This window comes from Helicoverpa armigera, chromosome 27 (genome assembly GCF_030705265.1).
Source record: "Helicoverpa armigera isolate CAAS_96S chromosome 27, ASM3070526v1, whole genome shotgun sequence".
Lineage (NCBI taxonomy): Eukaryota > Metazoa > Arthropoda > Insecta > Lepidoptera > Noctuidae > Helicoverpa > Helicoverpa armigera.
The window spans coordinates 821172-848497 of NC_087146.1; the positions used below are offsets into that span (position 1 = coordinate 821172).

General features: G+C 35.0%; 1 protein-coding gene across 1 annotated transcript; it reads right to left on the reverse strand.

The window, feature by feature from the left end:
* LOC110376194 (uncharacterized) lies at positions 1-25300 on the reverse strand. The gene is made up of 6 exons (XM_064042027.1): positions 25260-25300; positions 7782-7912; positions 3970-4092; positions 3431-3541; positions 2864-2949; positions 1-1717 (listed from the first exon to the last, which is right to left on the reverse strand). Exons 2-6 carry the CDS (start codon positions 7869-7871, stop codon positions 1570-1572), a joined length of 558 nt encoding a protein of 185 aa, XP_063898097.1. The 5' UTR covers positions 7872-7912; positions 25260-25300; the 3' UTR covers positions 1-1569.
* Positions 25301-27326: the final 2026 nt, after the last annotated feature.

Sequence of the window (27326 nt, forward strand, 5' to 3'; positions counted from 1 at the left end):
TTTGTGCCAATAATATTTTGTTTATTTTTTTACAATTATTATTAATTAAGTGGTATGTACACAAACACTATATATGTAAGTTTGTTCATTAAAAAAAAATGGATGAAATCTAAAACAGTTTAAAGAAGAATTTGTCGAAAGTATTTTCAAAATAATGTTTCGTCAGTCGTTGTCAGATTTTTTATTATTTTAAAAGTAAACATATATTTTTGTGTTTTTTTTTACTCAATTGCTTATATAATATTTTATTCAATCGAAAAATCTTGTTCGTTAGTCACTGTTCGTAAAGTATTTTTATCTGTATATATTTTGTCAGTCATATTTTGTTTTTTGTATAATCAGTAATATACCTATTCTGTTCTTTTTCTATTTTTTAAGAATTTCAATAGACTTCTTATGTCAGAGTTATAAATCTAAAACCAATTTATACAAATTTAAAATATAAAAAAGTCATTCTATATCTGTCAAAGTCAAATTGACAGCTACAGAATAATGTCAGTAGTTTTCGCGCCAATAAAACTGTCATTTATAAATCTCTTAGTTTTTTAAGAGATTATATTTTGTCAATTTGGTACCTATATATCTATATATGGGCCAATGTAAGTAAAAAAATAAGTAAAAACTGGGCATGATGAACGAAATAAACTAATTGGTCTGTCGTTTAGATAACCTTAAAATAATGGACACGTATTTTTTCTTTTCTTTTACAAACAAATAACAACGAAGATACAACACGATTTTATTTTGTGTTACGTCACTTTTAAGTACAAAATTTTACACAGACGTGACGTCACCAGTCACTCTCAATCTTTGTTGTGTTATATCTTATAGTCTGTTTTTTAATCTCGTAGACTAAATTGACACTTGCAAAATGTCAAACTTTCTAATAATTTTGCTAGCTCTGTGGTGCAGTGTTGTACTTACGATACCGGTTCGTTGAATCGTAACTTTTTATCTATAATAGACGAATTTAATATTCATTCAAAGTTTTATATTTAAAATTCACGTACGTACACATGGCTGTACGACGTGCTACAAACTGCCAGGGATATCTGACCACGCAAAGCCATGCGTAATCATCAAGGATAAGCCCATTATTTCAGGATGACTTATTGTAAAAAGTTACGATTCAACGAACCGGCATCGTAAGTACAACACTGCACCACAGAGCTAGCAAAATTATTAGAAAGTTTGACATTTTGCAAGTGTCAATTTAGTCTACGAGATTAAAAAACAGACTATAGTAAATATATGTCTTACTACAAAAACTTAAACATGTGTCGAACACCTGTCTAAAAAAAGTGTGGCTTCAAAATGAACCTTATTTCAACGTCACATCTGTCATTTTTTTAGACAAGCGTAAAACAGGGTTTAAAGTTTTTGTAGTAAGGCCCTTAATGTTTTAGTGAAATAAAAATACATGTCCAATATTTTTCGCTAACCTAAAATACCGACTAATTGAATTGGAATCACTATTTTTTGACTTCATCATCACGCCTTTTTAATATGGTCAGTCTGACAGATAATCAATTTTGCTTTGTCAAAGAACGTCAGTCAAGTTGTCAAAATCTAGCTGGATTTTGTATGTCTCTGGGTTCTGTTACTCCTAGCTTGAATATCGTGAGTGTCCGTCATTCTAGACTGTCGGGCATGCTCATGTCTTTTCCGTCGGGCCGTCAGTCGACGTCGGTCATACTCGTTGCTGTACGAATTGCCCCTGTAAATAAAGTTAGGTTTAAAAATATCCATTAAGACGTCCACTCCGAAGAAAAAAATACGTCAGAATTCATTAATTAAGATGTGTGGTTACTCTTCCAAAAAGTATTGTCAGTGATTAATGGCCTTACTACAAAAACTTAAACATCTGTTGAACACTTCATCTAAAAAAGTGTGGCTGCTAAACGGACCTTATTTCAACGACATAATCTGTAATCTTTTAGACAAGTCTTCAACTGACGTTTAAAAGTTTTTGTGGTAGTACGGTAAGAGTCTGATTTGACTGTATTTCAGTTTTTTTTTTGTGGTCATATCGTTTTCGTATATAAATAGATATATTAATATACAAGTGTGTTTTTCTAAGTGGTATCACAATTATTGGTAACTTCTGTTTCATATTGGTAAATATCATTTATAAAATAAAAAAAATTACGTGTCAATCTCGTATTTTTTTCACATATTATAACTAAAATAAAATAAAAAGGTGTATCACATCACTAATTTTTAAATCACATAATTTTTTGTTCATTATAAATTGCACTAATATTTTAATTATTTATTTATTTTATTATTATTTGAATTGGAATTCGGAGTAAATTAGTAAGAAAATCTTATAAAAATATATCTAGGTATTAAATTATTGTACTTATGACGTTTTTGCACTTATATTTATATACTTGTACTTATAAAAGAGAATAATCTCTAATTTGTTATGTTTTAGTTTTTATAAACTAGGTAGAGATCTGCCGACTATCATGACACTGTTGTAATTTTTTTTACCGATTTCCCATAAAAGGAGTAGATTATAAATTTGGATGCTTTTATTTTTTAAGGGTTACATTACCTCTGCGAAATCTCTATTTAACAGAATTCCTAATAATGATTGTTTTTGTTTTTCTGTCATTTTTTGTATGGCTTTTTAGGTTTAATTAAGAAAGAACTAGAATATTATATCGTAGAGTTTTGTAGTTAAAAATAAATATAAAAAAAAAAACACTTCAGCTCTCTAAAGAATTCTAACATTTTTGACATAACATTTCTGACATAACATGATAACATTTTTGACATAACATGTCGGTATAAATTCGTAAATAGTCGATGAATTAAATCGATAGTGGGCACATCTCTATAATAGTTTAAGATCTACTTTTTCCCGTTTATAAAGTTTCCGGCTTCATCCTTGTACAGATCTTCGTTGATCCCGTAGTAAGCTGGCGCGTTTGGACAATCCACCTGAAAAAATATGAAAAAGTTTATAAATTAGTTATAGTTATTAAATTAATTATAAGTCATATCGTAAATGGGAGTAAGAGCTCTTTTAAAATGACTGTTACGCTAGTCATATTGTAAGTGGGTAAGTCAGTCAGTCTGTCAGTCCGTCCGGCTATCAGTGGAAAACAAAACTACTGTTCCGATTTAAACGTTTGGTACAAAAATAGCCAAGAAAGGCTGAGATAGGACATGAGCTGGCTACTTTTTACCCAGGTGTACTGGTGCAAAAAACAGTGGGTTTAATATAAACCCAAAACCCATGAATATTTTCTGAATTCTTCTCATTTTTGCTTAGATATAGGCTAAGTTTTAAATATCCATATTATAAAGTACATATAAACCATAAAATATGATAGATGCTCAAACCATCACTGTATTACCAGTTTGTAAATAAATATAGAATAGTTTCATCATAACACTGTCAATACAATGTCTCTCTTACCTTGAAGAACCAGTCGCAGACCCTGGTCCTCTGGTTGAAAACAGTCCCGGGGCCGCACACGAACGAGTACATGAGGTTCCCACCAATGCTGGGCACGCACCAATGCCACACCTGTGGGTTATATGTTGCTCTTAGTTTTTGTGTAGGCGTTTGCAATTTTAGTAACATAACTCTGGCTCTTTTTCCTCAGTTTCACCCGCGTCTTGGAAGACCTTCATCTCATAGGTACCGGGATAAAATAAAGCCCATGTTACTGATAGGTATACATATTGAGCTAGAAGTCAATATCCATAGTTGGAAATGGGCTCGGCTCATGAAAGTGAGCCAGGGTTTACGTAACTAACAATGGATATTTTATCCTGGTGTTTTTATGCTCTACGGACGCGGGTGAATTAACTTTAAAAAACAAAATCAAAAACTTCCAGTTTCTACATAGCAACATTTTAAGGATCGCCATATTGCTTTAATAATTTTGACAGGCGCTTTAACAAATCCTATACTTTCTTCTTCTTCTCCATAAAAATAATTTAAGTACTTACTTGACACATAGTTTCAGGATCAGCATAGTATCCGGGAATCTTGTCGTCACAAGTAAACGATAATCCTTTGGGCACCTCAGTGAAAACCGGGTAGTCTTCCCCGGGTATGTATCCGTCTAACGACTGAAAAAAATTAAGATAAATTAATATCATTATAATAGGCCTGTAATTAAAAGTGTTTCCCGTGCATCGGAGTGCACTTTAATGTCAGTCCTGCGCCTGATCTCTCTCCGGTGGTGGAGAGTGAAGGAATAGGGAGTGCACCTGTGTCCGCGCAACTGGGTGATCTCCTTAAATATATGAGAACAGCCGCCGTGGCCGAAATCGGCCTTGGACGCCATTATTATAATTTAAAGTTTTTCTAGATTCCGCCAACGGTTTATCTATTTATTTACACAGATCACTACTTCCCGAAGCTGAATAACAAAAACGATATATTATTCTGATGGATTTTCATTAGACGGTATTATTCTCAAGTAGCATTAAATTATAAGTTTTTTAATTGACTTTTTGTCGTCTATGACTTCTTTATATTGTTATCTAAGTTTTTAAGCAGCTGTAAATATTACACAGTGTAATTTATTCATAAATAAAAATCTTTTCAGCCGCTTGCGAGTGAAGAAATAACAAACATACACACACATATACACAATCTTTCTCCTTAATAATATCAGCTTACAGTGCAATTAAAATATGTATTTGGTTGCATGTCTCATCTTTAATTATAATTATTACCATTTCGTGTTATTTGAACCAGTTTTTCAACAATTAAGTTTTTCTTTTTAAAACACGTATCTTATGTATTTATTTTGAACATAAACAAATGTAGACATACTTACATAAACCTAAAAATGATCTTATTTAAATATACAGCTTCTAGCCTAATTTGTCTTCATCGTTCTCACTCGGTTATGTAGGTACCCAAAAGGCTGGCAGCATTATTGCCACGTTGGATGGCAATGTTCTACCTTTATGCGAAATAAAAGCCAGCCTTTGGGTCCCGGGAAGTCTCTACCTGACGCTTCTTAAATATTATCTACACTATGAGGATATATTAGTTATTGCCTGATCTCTCTTTTGTCGTGTTGGATTGCCTTTCCATCGCGCTATGAGAGTGAAGGAATAGTGAGTGTACCTGTGTCCAAGCAAATGCTTGTGCACTATAATATGTCCTGCGCAGTTGGCTGATCTCCTCACATGAGAACAGCCGCCGTAGCCGATAATCGGCTAGGAATCAACATCATCATTAGTTATAACGGGAATCAAATCTATGCCAAAACCGATAACGAATGCATGTTGCACCGCTTGAATTCACATTGCAAGGAAAGAAAGTGCAATCAAAACAGTGATGCACATTACAATAATTGCAATATTAACACGAATGTATGAAAGAATTTTTCAAATCGGTCCAGTACTTTCGGAGCCGGAGTCAGTATAACCAAGGGGTATCGGGTTGCCCGCATAACTGGGTTGAGGAGGTCAGATAGGGCAGTCGCTCCTTGTAAAGCTCTGGTACTCAGCTACATATGGTTAGACTGGAAGCCGACCCCAACATTGATGGGAAAAAGGCTCGGAGGATGATGATTATATTAGCATCAATAGAGTAAATGCCAAAGATATTCCATGACAGCCGGGACCTACAGTTTATCGTGCCCTCTGAAACAGTCATTGGTGTCCAAGATATACTTAGAAAGTACATCAAAAATTAGAGAATTTGCATGGGCACTTTTTAACGACGTCAAAAATCATCAAATGACCTCTCCCGCTGTGGGTTAGCAGCGGTGAGGGAGTGTCAGACTCTTACTGACTAAAAACCGTCGTGTTCCGTCGTAGGCCTGTTATGTACCAGGGCCGCGGTAACTCTTTCGAACAATTGGCTGGCAGGTGGCATTAGCACTTGCCTGGAATTAAACCCACACTCATAAATGAGAAGTTGGTTCTTTACCCACTTGGGAAAAGCCTAGCCAAATAATTACAGTTTTTACAACCAAGTTTGCATGTGCCTTCAATACGGCAAAAACTTAATAACCCGATTTTCTTTCTAGATAATGTCTTCAATAAAGTTATAATTGTCAATAGTAGATGAAGTTAATTAGTTTTCAATTATACCTCTATTTAATAACTACTCGAATTCATGCGACCGCGTTTTGTCGTATTTAGTCTTGTCGTGTGTCATGCGATATGTATGTCTACTTAGAAAAACCGTTTTATACATTTCCACGTAGTTTTGTATGGAATGGGAAAAGTATGTCGTAATCGTGTTTTTAGAGTTCCGTATATCGGAAGGGTGAAGCGAGACTTTATTGGTAAGACTTCGCCATTTGTCAGTTGCTTTTTATTATGATACTAGCTTTTGCCCGCAACTTCGTTCGCATGGAATAGTGACTTCCGGCAGATTTTTGGTTTGACTAATAGATGGCGCTGTATGTATGTCCGGAATAAATTTTATTTTTATTTTTTTGTAATAAAAACTATCCTATGTCATTTTTCAAGTTCCAAACTACGTCTGTACTAAATTTCACACAAATCGGTTCAGCACTTTAGGCGTGAAGAAAAGACAGACAGACAGACATTGTTACTTTCACATTTATAATATTAGTTAGGATTATAATATTTACTAGCTTCTGCCAGCGGTTACCCATATAAAAAGTAGTTACTTCCTCGATAAATGGGCTATCTAACACCGAAAGAAATGTTCAAATCGGACCAGTAGTTCCTGAGATTAGCGCGTTCAAACAAACAAACAAACTTTTCAGCTTTATAATATTAGTATAGATTTGTCAGTTGTATCTCATGAATCTTTATAACTAGACAGTTGACATGTTCACAGATATGCAATATTTAATTTTTAATAAAAAAAAATAGAGTAAATCCAATTTATCCGACATTTTCGGGGGTCAACCACTTACAACAAACGTGATTTTTTAGCTCGTCTTATAGATAAATTGTACGGAACCCTTCATACGCAAGCCAAACTCACACTTCGGCCGGTTTTTTACAACTAAATTTATTTCCAACTCTTAATGCTAAACCAAGGAAATAGGTTACCGGGGTAAACTGTAAACGTAATATTTTTATTTTATAATCGTGTTTACATCCCTACTAATATTATATAAATGCTAAAGTAACTCTGTCTGTTACGCTTTCACATCTAAACCACTGAACTGATTTTAATAAAATTTGGTACAGAGATAGAGTGGACCTTGAGAAAGAACATAGGATAGTTTTTATCCCGGACTTTTGAAGAATTCTCTTGGGAACGCGATATAACCGAAAAATACGCGGGCGAAGCCGCGGGCGGAATCTAGTAATCCATATAAAGAAATTAATGAATTGTAAAGTTAGTAAAAACGATTTATTGTTCCTAGTAATATTTCATTATTCATTGAACGTTTATTTACGTTTTAATGTGATTTGTTGTCTGTTATAATTTCTCTGTTATTAGGGAAGTAGGTTAAAAGTCTTTTAATTATAATTTTACTGTTTTATTAAAAGTTAATATAACAGTTAATTTCACCCGTGTCTCATGGGGATATTTTATAGCCTACATATGTTAATCGGGACTTTTGTAGCTTTCCAATAATGAAAGAATTCAACAAATTAGTTTAGTAGTTTCGGAACTTTTAAGCAACAAACAAATAAAATGAAGAAAAAAATGTTTCCTCTTTATTATGTTAGTGAAGATTATAATGCGATATTTTTAGCCAATAAATCAACATACTCTATATTTTATCCAGATACGTGAATTAGATCCCTCAAAACTCGGGTAAAACTGCAGGGAAAAGCTAGTATTATTGTAAACTCATACTTACAGCTAATGATCGGTCGATAAGATAGAATAATACAGTCAGAATTCCTACAGAACCCAGGCTGATCCCGCAAATTCGTTTTTGTTGTGGCATTTTCGCTGCGGTACCCTAATTTAAAAGGGTTCAGCTCAAACCTGTAACAAAAACATACATTAAATTACATATAGCTAAATTAAGCCCTTTTTTGATGAGAAAACATCAAATGACGGCTCCCGCTGTGTGTGCAGCGTGAGGGAGTGTCAGACTCTTACTGACTAAACCCCACCATGTTCCTTCTTAAGCCCTTTATGTACCAGCGCCGCGGTAACTCGCGCGAACAATCCAGCGACCCCGGTATGCAGCTAAATTATATCTTAACTTTGATGTTGTAAAGACTAAATTAGTCCTTTAGTTAGAAAAGCCTTTTCTCAACTATGTTGGGGACGGCTTCCAGTCTAACCGAATGCAGCTGAGTACCAGTGTTTTACAAGGAGCGACTGCCTATCTGTACTGCGATTCTATAAAACTCGATCAACAACTCGCATTTCACTTCGATTCGTAATGTCATTTCATACTTTAGGGGAGGTAGGGGAGGGATGGGCACTTTTTCACAATTTATTGCATAAAAAATCAGATTTTACAAATCATTATCAACTTTTATTGCCATTTCTTATATTCGGCTAGATATAATGAAAGAGCTTTCCTAAAAATTACACTCAGTTTCAACATTACGAGATATTTAAACGGTTTTATTTAGCTCACCCCGTTTGTTTTATTATTTATTCTTGGATCAAATTTAGTAATTCAAATTTCACCCTCTTCCTGTCAACCGATTGGTCTGAAATTTTGTATACACCTTTAATTAAATCCAATATGGCCGCCGGCACAAAATGGCACAGCCCCCTCAATATGGGTATCAAATGAAAGGGCTACACAAGTAGAATACTGTCAGCAACCCCAGCGGGGCCCAACAGGGCCAAGGCCTGCCTGCACGTCGATTCTATAAAATTCGAACAACAACTCGCATTTCACTTCGCTATTCACTCTCACTTCGCATTCGATTCAGAACGACCTTGATTTTGCATTCTGTAAACATCACCTAATCACTTGCGAAGTGAAGTGAGCTCGACATCGACCAATGCTGTGCTAGTGACTTCCCACTCGACAAAATGTCAACCGAGATTAATCAGTTTTAATTTTATCAGTTTTGACACAGAATTTTAGCTAAATATGATGTTTTAGTTATAATTTGTTATTGTAAGGAATTTGAGGCAGCTTTTAAGTATAAAATAAACAGAAATCTCTAAATTCGTGCTGTGAATATAATCTATGCTTACCCTACGAAAAAAAATACTGACAGCGCCAATTTGCCTTTCTTGCTGATTTTGAGGAAACCTTATATATTTTTTTACTACGGCATATTGTTCAGAGCTTCCACTACTTCATTTATGCAACGAGATGCAGACGGTTGCGATAAATAAGTTCTGATGCCCTCTTTAATAACCTTCTGGTAACTGCCACTAGCCAAGAATGATAAAGTACATAGTATCTGTGAAACAATAAATCAATAAAAAATGTAATACCTAGGTGCTTTATCTGGATTTAGTGAAAACAAAATTGAGACCAATTTGGTTATTTTCATGCTTAAGAGAATACCAATATTATAACTGAAGTACAGAGTCTTTTGAAAACATATCAGCTGGCGGGGAAACCACATAAAGGGAATACTCCTTATTAAGAACTAAGTGTTTTTCTTATTATTGTGTGCTTGATTACAATTTTTCAACTATAAACTGTGTCAATACTTACTTTTACACGAGTTGTAAGTCCTTTGCCTCGACGTTTTGTGGGCTTTATCAGGGGCAGTAAATCAGACTCCAGTTGGTCAATTAGCTCCTTTGACAATCTATATATGCTCACATAGTCATCATCGCGAGTTAATAAAGATAAACTACGAATTCTAGCAGATTGTTGACGCTTTTCTAAATTATCTAAAGCATGAGCTTCTTCTAATAAAGATTTAAGCAAAAACATTCTAGCCATCGTTAAAGGTAGGCACTTAATCACTTTAAAACACTTAGAACTTTATTTAAACACTATTTTAAATATAATAGTCTCTAGATCAAGTTGGCAACGGTACCTGAAACAAGATTCTATAAAGGATTTTTCGCGCAGATTTATAACCTCACAAATTTTCACTGACGAAGAAGAGCAAAATTTACAAATTATACATTACATGGTATGTCCAAGCCTCCCTACCATAGGGAGCATTGGACACTTTGACTTAGTTTATGAAAAAAATCGGAAAAAACTTTTAAGTTAAACGGTTTTATCTTATGCGCACTGAAAACTAGAAAATAAAAATAGTTACTTACCTGTCAACCTACGTAGGTGGTCCCGGTCATATTAGACTAAAATAAAACGTGGGGCCCATTAACTATTGCTGTAGTACTCTCTTCTAAAGGTATAATAGGTGTGGATTGCATCGACTTACTATAATTGTAACTGGAGATTTTGACAATCAATAATTAATAATAGAAAATACACATACCTTTCATTAGTTTTCTCTTTATAACGATCCGAAACCGCAACAAAATATTTAAGTACTTTTACGAGTGTTTGTTCTTGACAACTCACAGAAATGACAGATAGTCTATGGATGAACACCGTTACCAGTCGGTAACGTAAACTACCCAATAAAAAAAAAACTATGATCAGAAATCAGAATAAAAGGACCCCCTTTATTCTGATTTGATCATGTCTCCCAACTGCCCATCTCTCCCTACCTCCCTATAGATAGACAGATTTTGACAGATCTGTCAAAATCTCGACTTTGATTTAGTTCAACTTGTCAACACGCTCGATAGTGTAGCGCTAGTGTAGTTTGACAATGTCAATCACGAAACTTTAAGGTAGAATTCCGTGGGTCGCGATTGTCGCAGCCGCGCGCGACAAAAGTCAACCTATGAAAATGTATGGCACCGCTGCCGAGGGCTGCGACAGTCGCGCGCGGACGACGAATTTCGTGAGCCGCTCGCGGCCGTACGCTTCTCAACATGGTCTAGCGCTTAATAACATCTATAGAATTTTAGTAAAACCAGAATTAAATTTTTGACAATGCCGCGAGCAGCTTACGAAATTCGTCGGCCGCGCGCGACTGTCACGGGCCTCGACAACGGTGCCATACATTTTCATAGGTTGACTATTGTCGCGTCCACGGAATTCTACCTTTAGATCGAAGTCGAAGTGAGAGTGATGTCGAAGTGAGTTGTGATATTTTATAGAATCGACATGCTGAACTCCTCAACCCAGTTACTTTGACAACCCAATACCCTTGGTAAAACTGGTTATCGTACTTTCTGGCTTCTGATTACCCGTAACGACTGTCAAAGATGTTCAAATGACATCCCACACTTTCCGAAACACGGAGGAAATCGTTATAACAATAGACGGTCACCCATCCAAATACCGACCGCGGTCACCGTTGCTTAACCTACTAAAGTTTCATGCAACGATCCCATAGTATGTCTCTATATGCATTCACATATCGCATTTTGCATAATACCTGTGGTAATATTCAATCAATTACTATGACAATTGTAACCAAATAGTTTGTCTTGCATTGTAACTACGTATGTACATTGTCTTAGTTTTTCGTTTTAATTCACAGGGATAATTATTTAGTGGTATTTCTGTGGGTTTTCGTTGTAAAACTTCATGCTTGTTTTAGGTTGGGTGGGTAGGAATATAGGTGTGTATGTAAAAAATGTGTATGTGAACTATGAAATAATTTTTCAAATCGGTTCAGTAGTTTCGGAGACTTGGTACAAACAAAATAATGTTTCCCCTTTAAATTATATTGTCCGGAATAGTTGATTTCAGTGGTTACACCCGCACCCCGAGAAATTTTAATGAAATAAAATATAGCCTGTATATTCTCCAATAACGTAACTTTCCCTTGGTAAAAGAATTTTCAAAAACGAATCTACTAATCCAGAGATTTTCCCTTACAATTTCACAATTTATAAAAGAAGTACCTATAGATATAATTTATTTAATCAGAATGAACTTTTAACCTAAAAAGATGAAACAATTAAAACGCAAAGATAATAATCAATTAATAAATTACTTGTTTTACTTGTATTTGAAACAATGTGAGAGAGATATGAATCTCATTATAAAATTAACAATATGATTGTAACAAGGTTATTTTGACCTAGGGCTTGACATACTTTTTGATGATTCCATGATGGTACTACTGATTTTGAAAAGTAAGGCCAAAAGCCGGTATAATTGTCTGAAAGCAGGTCAATGGCCATCACATCCTTACTGATAATATGATCATCCTCCTGCCCCTATCAAAATTTTATTTTAGAGATGAGAAAAACTCTGTAACTTTTCCCTTCCTTTGGTTTCTGTACTACAATTATTCCAGAACATTTAAATATTCCAGAACAGAGTATATATACACTATACACTTGAATCTACAAATTGCCCGTTCTCTTTTTATGCACAATAATTTGACTCGAAGATTAATTACTCGTTTAGCCAATCGTGTACCTACCTAATATTAGGTATCTAAAACAAGTTGTTTTTAATAATGTTTTAAAAAGCATACGCTCTTGCTTGCTTATCTCAGGAAAATCTATAATAATAGACCATTTATCGAAAAAAAATATGATAGGCAACTTTTTTTCGAATTTGAAAAGTAGTGGGATGCAGGTGAACTGTCATTCCTAAAGATCATCTTTTCAAAAGTGCCCGTTTTGTTTTTGCAAAAGGTCTTATTATGAAACCTTCATAACTACATATTTATGAAAGTTTTCATCGAGCTCTTAGCAACACACTCTCTCAAAAGTCCTTCAGAAAGTACTTTAAAACAATTTCAAAATTAAGCCTATCTTCACAAACGAACTCTTGCAATATTAATGAATATAATTATCATTATAAACGTAATTATTTTCGTGAACCAAGACAATTTTATTACGAAATATAATTAGTATTTTAAGACATTATTTTTGTTAAAATTGTGTGGGATAAAAGCTACAGTTTACGCAAGGAAAATGAGATAATAATGGGTGCGTGCACTTATTAAGAAATCCTTACTAAAATTAGATTTTTATATAGTATATTTGGCTGTCTATCTGTCATCATTTTCGATTATTACATAGAGAGTATATTTGTCTGTCTGTCATCATCTCCCGAGCCTTTTCCCAACTATGTTGGTGTCGGCTTCCAGTCTAAACAGATGCAGCTGAGTACCAGTGCTTTACAAGGAGCGACTGCCTATCTGGCCTCCTCAACCCAGTTATGCAAACAACCCGATACCACCACGGGGTGCGGTTAGAACTATAAACTGTGTCAATACTTACTTTTACACGAGTTGTAAGTCCTTTGCCTCGACGTTTTGTGGGCTTTATCAGGGGCAGTAAATCAGACTCCAGTTGGTCAATTAGCTCCTTTGACAATCTATATATGCTCACATAGTCATCATCGCGAGTTAATAAAGATAAACTACGAATTCTAGCAGATTGTTGACGCTTTTCTAAATTATCTAAAGCATGAGCTTCTTCTAATAAAGATTTAAGCAAAAACATTCTAGCCATCGTTAAAGGTAGGCACTTAATCACTTTAAAACACTTAGAACTTTATTTAAACACTATTTTAAATATAATAGTCTCTAGATCAAGTTGGCAACGGTACCTGAAACAAGATTCTATAAAGGATTTTTCGCGCAGATTTATAACCTCACAAATTTTCACTGACGAAGAAGAGCAAAAATTTACAAATTATACATTACATGGTATGTCCAAGCCTCCCTACCATAGGGAGCATTGGACACTTTTGACTTAGTTTATGAAAAAAAAATCGGAAAAAAACTTTTAAGTTAAACGGTTTTATCTTATGCGCACTGAAAACTAGAAAATAAAAAATAGTTACTTACCTGTCAACCTACGTAGGTGGTCCCGGTCATATTAGACTAAAATAAAAACGTGGGGCCCATTAACTATTGCTGTAGTACTCTCTTCTAAAGGTATAATAGGTGTGGATTGCATCGACTTACTATAATTGTAACTGGAGATTTTGACAATCAATAATTAATAATAGAAAATACACATACCTTTCATTAGTTTTCTCTTTATAACGATCCGAAACCGCAACAAAATATTTAAGTACTTTTACGAGTGTTTGTTCTTGACAACTCACAGAAATGACAGATAGTCTATGGATGAACACCGTTACCAGTCGGTAACGTAAACTACCCAATAAAAAAAAACAAAACTATGATCAGAAATCAGAATAAAAGGACCCCCCTTTTATTCTGATTTGATCATGTCTCCCAACTGCCCATCTCTCCCTACCTCCCTATAGATAGACAGATTTTGACAGATCTGTCAAAATCTCGACTTTGATTTAGTTCAACTTGTCAACACGCTCGATAGTGTAGCGCTAGTGTAGTTTGACAATGTCAATCACGAAACTTTAAGGTAGAATTCCGTGGGTCGCGATTGTCGCAGCCGCGCGCGACAAAAGTCAACCTATGAAAATGTATGGCACCGCTGCCGAGGGCTGCGACAGTCGCGCGCGGACGACGAATTTCGTGAGCCGCTCGCGGCCGTACGCTTCTCAACATGGTCTAGCGCTTAATAACATCTATAGAATTTTAGTAAAACCAGAATTAAATTTTTGACAATGCCGCGAGCAGCTTACGAAATTCGTCGGCCGCGCGCGACTGTCACGGGCCTCGACAACGGTGCCATACATTTTCATAGGTTGACTATTGTCGCGTCCACGGAATTCTACCTTTAGATCGAAGTCGAAGTGAGAGTGATGTCGAAGTGAGTTGTGATATTTTATAGAATCGACATGCTGAACTCCTCAACCCAGTTACTTTGACAACCCAATACCCCTTGGTAAAACTGGTTATCGTACTTTCTGGCTTCTGATTACCCGTAACGACTGTCAAAGATGTTCAAATGACATCCCACACTTTCCGAAACACGGAGGAAATCGTTATAACAATAGACGGTCACCCATCCAAATACCGACCGCGGTCACCGTTGCTTAACCTACTAAAGTTTCATGCAACGATCCCATAGTATGTCTCTATATGCATTCACATATCGCATTTTGCATAATACCTGTGGTAATATTCAATCAATTACTATGACAATTGTAACCAAATAGTTTGTCTTGCATTGTAACTACGTATGTACATTGTCTTAGTTTTTCGTTTTAATTCACAGGGATAATTATTTAGTGGTATTTCTGTGGGTTTTCGTTGTAAAACTTCATGCTTGTTTTAGGTTGGGTGGGTAGGAATATAGGTGTGTATGTAAAAAATGTGTATGTGAACTATGAAATAATTTTTCAAATCGGTTCAGTAGTTTCGGAGACTTGGTACAAACAAAATAATGTTTCCCTTTAAATTATATTGTCCGGAATAGTTGATTTCAGTGGTTACACCCGCACCCCGAGAAATTTTAATGAAATAAAATATAGCCTGTATATTCTCCAATAACGTAACTTTCCCTTGGTAAAAGAATTTTCAAAACGAATCTACTAATCCAGAGATTTTCCCTTACAATTTCACAATTTATAAAAGAAGTACCTATAGATATAATTTATTTAATCAGAATGAACTTTTAACCTAAAAGATGAAACAATTAAAACGCAAAGATAATAATCAATTAATAAATTACTTGTTTTACTTGTATTTGAAACAATGTGAGAGATATGAATCTCATTATAAAATTAACAATATGATTGTAACAAGGTTATTTTGACCTAGGGCTTGACATACTTTTTGATGATTCCATGATGGTACTACTGATTTTGAAAAGTAAGGCCAAAAGCCGGTATAATTGTCTGAAAGCAGGTCAATGGCCATCACATCCTTACTGATAATATGATCATCCTCCTGCCCCTATCAAAATTTTATTTTAGAGATGAGAAAAACTCTGTAACTTTTCCCTTCCTTTGGTTTCTGTACTACAATTATTCCAGAACATTTAAATATTCCAGAACAGAGTATATATACACTATACACTTGAATCTACAAATTGCCCGTTCTCTTTTTATGCACAATAATTTGACTCGAAGATTAATTACTCGTTTAGCCAATCGTGTACCTACCTAATATTAGGTATCTAAAACAAGTTGTTTTTAATAATGTTTTAAAAAGCATACGCTCTTGCTTGCTTATCTCAGGAAAATCTATAATAATAGACCATTTATCGAAAAAAAATATGATAGGCAACTTTTTTTCGAATTTGAAAAGTAGTGGGATGCAGGTGAACTGTCATTCCTAAAGATCATCTTTTCAAAAGTGCCCGTTTTGTTTTTGCAAAAGGTCTTATTATGAAACCTTCATAACTACATATTTATGAAAGTTTTCATCGAGCTCTTAGCAACACACTCTCTCAAAAGTCCTTCAGAAAGTACTTTAAAACAATTTCAAAATTAAGCCTATCTTCACAAACGAACTCTTGCAATATTAATGAATATAATTATCATTATAAACGTAATTATTTTCGTGAACCAAGACAATTTTATTACGAAATATAATTAGTATTTTAAGACATTATTTTTGTTAAAATTGTGTGGGATAAAAGCTACAGTTTACGCAAGGAAAATGAGATAATAATGGGTGCGTGCACTTATTAAGAAATCCTTACTAAAATTAGATTTTTATATAGTATATTTGGCTGTCTATCTGTCATCATTTTCGATTATTACATAGAGAGTATATTTGTCTGTCTGTCATCATCTCCCGAGCCTTTTCCCAACTATGTTGGTGTCGGCTTCCAGTCTAAACAGATGCAGCTGAGTACCAGTGCTTTACAAGGAGCGACTGCCTATCTGGCCTCCTCAACCCAGTTATGCAAACAACCCGATACCACCACGGGGTGCGGTTAGAACTATAAACTGTGTCAATACTTACTTTTACACGAGTTGTAAGTCCTTTGCCTCGACGTTTTGTGGGCTTTATCAGGGCAGTAAATCAGACTCCAGTTGGTCAATTAGCTCCTTTGACAATCTATATATGCTCACATAGTCATCATCGCGAGTTAATAAAGATAAACTACGAATTCTAGCAGATTGTTGACGCTTTTCTAAATTATCTAAAGCATGAGCTTCTTCTAATAAAGATTTAAGCAAAAACATTCTAGCCATCGTTAAAGGTAGGCACTTAATCACTTTAAAACACTTAGAACTTTATTTAAACACTATTTTAAATATAATAGTCTCTAGATCAAGTTGGCAACGGTACCTGAAACAAGATTCTATAAAGGATTTTTCGCGCAGATTTATAACCTCACAAATTTTCACTGACGAAGAAGAGCAAAATTTACAAATTATACATTACATGGTATGTCCAAGCCTCCCTACCATAGGGAGCATTGGACACTTTTGACTTAGTTTATGAAAAAAAAATCGGAAAAAAACTTTTAAGTTAAACGGTTTTATCTTATGCGCACTGAAAACTAGAAAATAAAAAATAGTTACTTACCTGTCAACCTACGTAGGTGGTCCCGGTCATATTAGACTAAAATAAAACGTGGGGCCCATTAACTATTGCTGTAGTACTCTCTTCTAAAGGTATAATAGGTGTGGATTGCATCGACTTACTATAATTGTAACTGGAGATTTTGACAATCAATAATTAATAGTAGAAAATACACATACCTTTCATTAGTTTTCTCTTTATAACGATCCGAAACCGCAACAAAATATTTAAGTACTTTTACGAGTGTTTGTTCTTGACAACTCACAGAAATGACAGATAGTCTATGGATGAACACCGTTACCAGTCGGTAACGTAAACTACCCAATAAAAAACAAAACTATGATCAGAAATCAGAATAAAAGGACCCCCTTTATTCTGATTTGATCATGTCTCCCAACTGCCCATCTCTCCCTACCTCCCTATAGATAGACAGATTTTGACAGATCTGTCAAAATCTCGACTTTGATTTAGTTCAACTTGTCAACACGCTCGATAGTGTAGCGCTAGTGTAGTTTGACAATGTCAATCACGAAACTTTAAGGTAGAATTCCGTGGGTCGCGATTGTCGCAGCCGCGCGCGACAAAAGTCAACCTATGAAAATGTATGGCACCGCTGCCGAGGGCTGCGACAGTCGCGCGCGGACGACGAATTTCGTGAGCCGCTCGCGGCCGTACGCTTCTCAACATGGTCTAGCGCTTAATAACATCTATAGAATTTTAGTAAAACCAGAATTAAATTTTGACAATGCCGCGAGCAGCTTACGAAATTCGTCGGCCGCGCGCGACTGTCACGGGCCTCGACAACGGTGCCATACATTTTCATAGGTTGACTATTGTCGCGTCCACGGAATTCTACCTTTAGATCGAAGTCGAAGTGAGAGTGATGTCGAAGTGAGTTGTGATATTTTATAGAATCGACATGCTGAACTCCTCAACCCAGTTACTTTGACAACCCAATACCCCTTGGTAAAACTGGTTATCGTACTTTCTGGCTTCTGATTACCCGTAACGACTGTCAAAGATGTTCAAATGACATCCCACACTTTCCGAAACACGGAGGAAATCGTTATAACAATAGACGGTCACCCATCCAAATACCGACCGCGGTCACCGTTGCTTAACCTACTAAAGTTTCATGCAACGATCCCATAGTATGTCTCTATATGCATTCACATATCGCATTTTGCATAATACCTGTGGTAATATTCAATCAATTACTATGACAATTGTAACCAAATAGTTTGTCTTGCATTGTAACTACGTATGTACATTGTCTTAGTTTTTCGTTTTAATTCACAGGGATAATTATTTAGTGGTATTTCTGTGGGTTTTCGTTGTAAAACTTCATGCTTGTTTTAGGTTGGGTGGGTAGGAATATAGGTGTGTATGTAAAAAATGTGTATGTGAACTATGAAATAATTTTTCAAATCGGTTCAGTAGTTTCGGAGACTTGGTACAAACAAAATAATGTTTCCTTTAAATTATATTGTCCGGAATAGTTGATTTCAGTGGTTACACCCGCACCCCGAGAAATTTTAATGAAATAAAATATAGCCTGTATATTCTCCAATAACGTAACTTTCCCTTGGTAAAAGAATTTTCAAAACGAATCTACTAATCCAGAGATTTTCCCTTACAATTTCACAATTTATAAAAGAAGTACCTATAGATATAATTTATTTAATCAGAATGAACTTTTAACCTAAAAGATGAAACAATTAAAACGCAAAGATAATAATCAATTAATAAATTACTTGTTTTACTTGTATTTGAAACAATGTGAGAGAGATATGAATCTCATTATAAAATTAACAATATGATTGTAACAAGGTTATTTTGACCTAGGGCTTGACATACTTTTTGATGATTCCATGATGGTACTACTGATTTTGAAAAGTAAGGCCAAAAGCCGGTATAATTGTCTGAAAGCAGGTCAATGGCCATCACATCCTTACTGATAATATGATCATCCTCCTGCCCCTATCAAAATTTTATTTTAGAGATGAGAAAAACTCTGTAACTTTTCCCTTCCTTTGGTTTCTGTACTACAATTATTCCAGAACATTTAAATATTCCAGAACAGAGTATATATACACTATACACTTGAATCTACAAATTGCCCGTTCTCTTTTTATGCACAATAATTTGACTCGAAGATTAATTACTCGTTTAGCCAATCGTGTACCTACCTAATATTAGGTATCTAAAACAAGTTGTTTTTAATAATGTTTTAAAAAGCATACGCTCTTGCTTGCTTATCTCAGGAAAATCTATAATAATAGACCATTTATCGAAAAAAAATATGATAGGCAACTTTTTTTCGAATTTGAAAAGTAGTGGGATGCAGGTGAACTGTCATTCCTAAAGATCATCTTTTCAAAAGTGCCCGTTTTGTTTTTGCAAAAGGTCTTATTATGAAACCTTCATAACTACATATTTATGAAAGTTTTCATCGAGCTCTTAGCAACACACTCTCTCAAAAGTCCTTCAGAAAGTACTTTAAAACAATTTCAAAATTAAGCCTATCTTCACAAACGAACTCTTGCAATATTAATGAATATAATTATCATTATAAACGTAATTATTTTCGTGAACCAAGACAATTTTATTACGAAATATAATTAGTATTTTAAGACATTATTTTTGTTAAAATTGTGTGGGATAAAAGCTACAGTTTACGCAAGGAAAATGAGATAATAATGGGTGCGTGCACTTATTAAGAAATCCTTACTAAAATTAGATTTTTATATAGTATATTTGGCTGTCTATCTGTCATCATTTTCGATTATTACATAGAGAGTATATTTGTCTGTCTGTCATCATCTCCCGAGCCTTTTCCCAACTATGTTGGTGTCGGCTTCCAGTCTAAACAGATGCAGCTGAGTACCAGTGCTTTACAAGGAGCGACTGCCTATCTGGCCTCCTCAACCCAGTTATGCAAACAACCCGATACCACCACGGGGTGCGGTTAAGAACACAGATAAAAGGTGGTAAGTAAATAAAACTTTTACTCAAGCCAGGAATCAAACGTCTTACCTTACAGCTACTGCACATACTTTCCCACGTGAGCAAAAACTTCAATATCATTACAATTACATATAGCTAATAAGCAATATGTTTTTGTCTGTCTGTCTGTGTGATTTGTCCAATTCATTGTTCCGAACAATAATTGTCTGTATATGTCAGTCATTCTACTAAATATGTCAATATTTATGTGAGAAAAGGGCATATACTAATTATTAGTAACAAAGTATTGATCAAGGTTAAGCTACGCTTCCTAAGGTCAATTCTTGGATGGGTGAATGAAATGCGAAAGTAATTCAGTTGATCCTTTGTCGCTTTTGTGTCAAAACGACTAAACCAATTTAAATTTTTGGTAACCACATAGTCTGAAGCTTTCCCGCGGTTTCCCTCTCCCCGAAAATACAGCCTATGTTACTCGTAAATAATTTAGCTTTCTAATGGTGGACGAATTGTTTTTTAGAAGTTGCAGAGTCTTTAGCGTACCAAAAACACTGAAATACTACCTACAACGTACATAAATACTATATACTTAAGTAATACACATTAAAAAGAAGCAGTGTTAACTATACTTGTAGAGGGAAACTCAAGATTAAGAAATAAAAAGATTATGTCGCATCAAAAAAAAAACAAACAAATGACTCTTACCAACACGTATGAGAAACAATAATGAACTATGTACGATTGCTCAACGCAGGAAACGAACCCGCGACCACAGTTAGCCAATGCCATATATCATGTAACAGATTTAGGTACTTGTGTTATGAGGTGAAAGATAAGTAAGCTATTTAGATATTTACACATTTTCAAACATTTACAAAGAAAGAAAAAGGTATCCTAGGAAATAAAACTTTAACTAACTAATAGTTTTAAACACTAAAAATACGCTAATCATGTATTGTCATCAGAACTCAGAGCGTGTGCAAAATTTCATCCTAATCGAAGACCGGGAAGTGGGTCACATAAAGATTCCAAGATTCTCTTACATACATAGTAAAAAGTAAAGCTAATATAAGCATGTTAAAAACTTAGTGAATTATTTTGAAGACCTATGTAGTTGTCACTAAGCCGAACTGCCGAATATAGTGTCCCGGGTTTGATCAACATTTGTGTAATTTTATCGTCTGTATTCTGAGTTTTATACATAAAGTAGTACATTATAGTCTTTGGTTTTATACAATACATGAACCAGGTATTTATGTAGTTCATCAGTTGTGTTAGCAACCATAACACAAGCTAGATATATATCCCGAATATCTCTTACTAGATTTTATCCAAAAACGTAGGTCATATCGGAATGCCATCATCAGCCTTTCTTTCTATCGTCCCACTGCAGGGCGTAAGAATTTTTTCATACTACAAGATGTTTTTCTTCAGTCATTGGCACTTAGAAAAGTTGCGCTAGTGCTTGACTGACCTGCAATGGAACCCCTTGAAAGAGGCCATAACGAATTTCCTCGTCATTTTCAAGGTTAATTTCAATATACACAATTTCACACAGAAAAACATTTTGTAATACATTTCAAGGGCTTCACAAGAAACAGTTTTAAACTAAAAATCCCGTGATCATAACCATTAAAATAATATTGTAACATCATGCGAAAATCTTCAAATACACACAATTATGTACGAATTGTTTCTACAAACAAGATGACTGCAATATTTCTGTGAGAACGTTTTGAAATGTTTAACATTGTTACTTTATCTGCAAAGCTATCTTTTTTTTAGTGTGATTTTGTTAAAATTAATTCTTGGTTTGGTCGGTATTTAAATTGGTCACCATTTAACTATAACGATAACTGAACCGAATCTGCAAGCTGAAGTGGCAGTGGGCTGGCCATATTAGCCGAAGAACCGATAACTGTTGGGGTAAACGAGTTCTAGAGTGGAGACCACGACTCGGCAAACGTAGTGTAGGACGTCCTCAGGCACGGTGGAGTGATGACTTGCGCAAGACGGCTGGCAGGAGCTGGACGCGAGAAGCCGAAAGTCGATCTCAGTGGCGTGCACTTGGAGAGGCCTATGTCCAGCAGTGGACTGCGATAGGCTGATGATGATGGTAACTGAACCATTTTCAGTTGTCAAATCGCCGATTAGACCAATAGGCGGCAAGTAAGTATATAACTGATTTATCACTCTCATCATCTGGCTAGTCTTTTCCCAACTATGTTGGGGTCAGCTTCCAGTCTAACCGGATGCAGCTGAGTACCAGTATGCCATATGGAGCGACTGACTATCTGACCTCCTTAATCCAGTTACCCGGGCAACCCAATACATACCCCTTGGTAAGAATCTTTGTCAAACTTACTGGCTTCTGTAACGACTGCCTAGGATGTTCAATGACAGCCGGGACCTACACTTCATCGTGCCCTCCGAAACACAGTCATTGGTGTTTAAGCTATACTTAGAAAATACATACAAACTTAGTGAAGTTGCATTGGTACTTGCCTGAACCCACACTCGTACTTGAGAGGTTGGTTCTTTACCCACTGGGCCACTACATTTAATTAAGTAATGATTAAGTTAAAACACATTGTGACACATAAAATGTCCTCAATTCAGTACATTTCCTGCAGTCCTTTCTAATGATGAGAATAAATAGCCAGATGAGATGAGGGCTCGCCACTTATCGTATTTGTTAGATGTCGCAATGTCCTGGGAAAGATTTGAGATATAAATGATCTGTGATATCTTATTATGAAATGTGGGGAAAAGTAGGGATAAATAGGGTTAATGTTTTGTATTATTGTAATTTAAAAAATGTACCAATAACTTAGCTAGGTCTTATTAGGATAGTAGATAAAGCTTATTAGGGTGTAAAAAAATATGTAGAATTAAAGTTTATGTTATAAGTAGAATGTAACTGGATGAGTGACTTATGTTATAAGTAAAATGTCCCGGACGGGTGACTAACTTTTCATGAAAGGGTTTTATGAAGGCACGTTAAGTAAATTTTAGTGTCTCAGTGTCAATTGAACAGTTTTTGGTAGTTTTTACGGGTACACAGAAGCCAGAAAGTCTGTCAACCAGTCTTACCAAGGGGTATCAAGTTGCCCAGGTAACTGTGTTGCCTATGTCACATAGGCAGTCGCTCCATGTGGCACACTGGTACTCAGCTGCATCTGATTAGACTGGAAGCCGACCCCAACATAGTTGGGGAAAGGCTCCGCAGATGATGACCTACTTAATTACAATTTTACTTACTTCCTAGATGATTCTAGAACATTTTCAGTGGGAATAACCTTACTTATTTTGACATAGGAACTGAAATATTTCACTCAACGGTCATATTAAGTTATCATGCATCTACAAACATAATGCTGAACAAACTAGCGTGATGCTTAGTTCCTTGCACTTTCTAATTCCTATATTACGCGAATCAGTTGTTTGCTTAACTATTGAACTGTGAATCGCATGTTTTATACGTCTGTATTAGTTGTTTTTCAAAAATAACTGCCGGTAAAACCAGCCTTTTAAAAGATCCCTACACTGCAAACTTGGCTCTTAAATCTGTATTCAAATTAATGGTACATATGATTAGATATTTTTTTTTTACTATCGGGTAAACTGTTGGTTGATTGTTTTCTCTCTGTTGCCAATGTTGGGGTATTGGGTTGAAGACGTCAGATAGACAGTCACTCCTTGTAAAGCATTGGTACTCAGCTGCATCCGGTTAGACTGGAAGTAGATGTCAACGTAGTTGGAAAAAATCTCAGGAGGAAATGATGATAATTATGATAAGCACTGCAAACTTTTAGTCAGCTCACAGTTTGTTCGGGCTCATTAATCAGTATATCCAAATGAATGGCCGGTATCAGACAGACTAAAAGCTTTACATTTCTTCATTCCATTGGACCCACTGTCAGCCTACTCTTTAGTCTCCTTTAGCAGAGTCCGAATATTCTTTTCAGTCGAAAGATGTCCACTGCTGGACTGCTGCCTCCCCGAAGGTTCGCCACTTGGGTCGATCTTCAGGAACCTGCATCCACCGCTTCCCGGCGACCTTGACCAGATCACCCAGCCCAAGTGGTGGTCACCTCTTAATCTATCATTCATAAAGCTCGTTACTGTCCCATTGAAGGCTGCGGCTTCTTCTCATCATCATCTCCCGGGCCTTTCCCCAACTATGTTGGGGTCGGCTTCCAGTCTCACCAGATGCAGCTGAGTACCAGTGCTTTACAAGGAGCGACTGCCCTATCTGATCTCCTCAACCCAGTTACCCGGGCAACCCCTTGGCAGCCTCTTCTCATACAGAGAAGGGATGAGCGTTAATCACAGTTCAAGTTTCCTCAAGATGTTTTCCTTCACCTTTATTCAGTCATTGGTGTCCAAGGTATACTTAGAAAGTACGTTTAACTTAAAAATTTGCAAAACACAGTGTATATTAATTTCTCTGTCTATTGTTTTACAAATGTTGAAGAAAGTTTTGTTTTTTCCCAAAATTTTAAGAGATGACTACCAAGGTAGCTACAGCCAGCGGTTTAGCGTACCTTAGCTAATTTGCGCACCTGGATAAAATTAGCCTTATAGCCTATAGAGTTGATAAATGGGCTATCTCTAATACTGAAAGAATCCTGAAATAAGGGCGTTCAAGCAAAGAAACAAATATTTCAGCTTTAAGTATTAGTATATGTTTTAATTTTGTTTTCTTTTAAATATCCTTATAAGAAAGAATTGTATGAATATTCTTTTAAGAAATGCTTTATTTAAATAACGCTCTTACATTCAGGAAAAAAATGGCCCGGTGGCACTTCCTTAAATTCCTTCTTTTAAATATTTTTTTCATGATTTGATTATCTTCTTAATTGATATTAAATATTTACGAACAGATAATTATGCTTAAGTAGGCCTATTTATTTCAACTTTTTTATTGTGTTAATTTTTTTTCGACGAACCCATCTCACAATTTCCTCATTTTTTCATAAAACAATGATTTTATTTTTTATATAAATAAATAATCCACTACATACCGGTATACACAGTAACACAACACAGATCACTGCACTGCACTGAAATGTGAGCGCCCGCGCACAACGCTTATAAGTGCGCCGTTCGATTTGTGTGGATACGACAAGAATCAATTGTAATACTTAGGTTTTTTCAATAATTTTTTTGTGAAATGTTTTGATATTTTTTCATTAAGAAGCCTCATCAGAAATGAAGGGTCTCAAGAGACATGTCTATGTACAGTAAATGATGCTCTACATTTTAGTTAAAAAATCACACAGCTAGAAATGTTGATGCTTCGTTCATTATATTATTTAACGTAAGGTTAATTTTGGGGTTTTCAAAAGTATAGTATAGTAAGTAAAGTAAATTAGCACATATGTGTTGGTTATTTATTCACAAAATATTTACATTACTTGAAAATGAAATAAACTTATATATATACACAACTTAAAACTAATACAGTGCATCAAAAAATTGCTCCTCATCGCTGTCACTGGGTAATGTACCCCAAAGCACATATGTAGTTATTGGTTCGAACTTTCATCTAAGATTAGCACGTTCAATCAAACCTTCAAAACTCTTCAGCACTAAAATACATAGTTAGCGTAAAATACGTAAAAGTCGACATTGCTTTTAAATAACAGTTTATATATTATTTATCATATGAAATACATGTGAAATAACTCTTACAAGCAAATACTTTTTATTACCTTTTTCTAGCGGAAGGGACAGTAAATAGACCTCATTTAGAACATCATCATCCTCCGAGCCTTTTCCCAACTATGTTGGGGTCGGCTTCCAGTCTAACCGGGTACAGCTGAGTACTAGTGCAGGCCTCATTTTGAACATATGTAACTTAGTAGTTTCCTCAATATTAAGAACGCACGTTTTTACAGCCCAGTGTTACTTCCAAACACACAAATATAACTGACATAATATTTAATATTATTACGTATTAACTAAACTAAGAACAAGTCATTCATTGAAGATGTAACTTTCACGTATTACGAATATATGACTTTGCAGAAATATATTGTTTTTTGGGTCTTAAAATTTTAATTTGTGTTGTTAAATTTTATAGGTAGTTTGTTTTAGATGTTATTGCAATAGATTAACGTATTTTCTTGTGTAAAAATATAAAACTATGCAGTTTTAAGACTATTTAGTATTTAAGAAATTACATAAAAAAAATAATAGACATCATCCGGCTTTTTATTGAGTACAGAGAATGAATGAGCGTTAATCACCACGATTGCTCAAAGCGGTATAGAAATTTCGGACTTTCAAATCCAGGTTTTCTTTCACGATTCAGTCATTCAATATCTTAAACATAGGTACTCAGATTGTTAATATACTTAGACAAAACATAAAATCTTTTTTATATATTCTAATAAATAAGTAATATAAAAAAATAAATAACATTTTGAAAATTACATTGATATTAAGCTAAACACTTTTATTTTGAGGCTGGTAATTTAACCACTGGGTTGTCTATTAAAAATTGTAAAGTAAAAGAAACAAAATAAAATGTACACGTGCAAAATTTCATCCTAATCGAAGACCCGGAACTGGGTCAAATTAAGATTCCAAGATTTTCTTACATACATAAAGTTACAAGTGAAGCTAAATAAGCGTGTTAAAAAGCCACATCACCATTGTCTATCGTTTATTATATACCTAACCAAATGGCATAAAATTAAATTTTAATCATAAAAAGACTACAAAATAATAAAATCTAAAGACCAGTAATATCCATACTATTCTTGTATATTTCCCACGTGCGCTCGCGCCGGTCACCGCGGCTGTGCAACTTTATAAAAAACATTATCAAATTGTCTATGGGTGTATTACCACACTTATGGGAATGCGTAATAATTAATTATTGCAAATCTTAATTATATTTATTAGCTGTATGCTTTTTGTTTCGTTTGAGGGCTCAGTAGCCTTTACTTAAATATGATAAGGTTATATCCTTAAAGGGTGGTTGGTATTTTAAACTATTGCGAGACTCGGCCGTGTGAAAAGTACGCGTATGTTACTAACGGGTGATTTTTTAAGAGGTATAGGATTTGATTTTCAAAAAAAGC

Excerpts from the sequence above, each read along its gene's own strand:
- LOC110376194 (XM_064042027.1), bottom strand. The coding sequence starts at position 7,871 with ATGCCACAACAAAAACGAATTTGCGGGATCAGCCTGGGTTCTGTAGGA. Across the intron at positions 2,950-3,430 it reads TCTGCGACTGGTTCTTCAAG|GTGGATTGTCCAAACGCGCC; the intron begins GTAAGAGAGACA and ends ATATTTTTTCAG. Across the intron at positions 1,718-2,863 it reads AACTTTATAAACGGGAAAAA|GGGCAATTCGTACAGCAACG; the intron begins GTAGATCTTAAA and ends CTTTATTTACAG.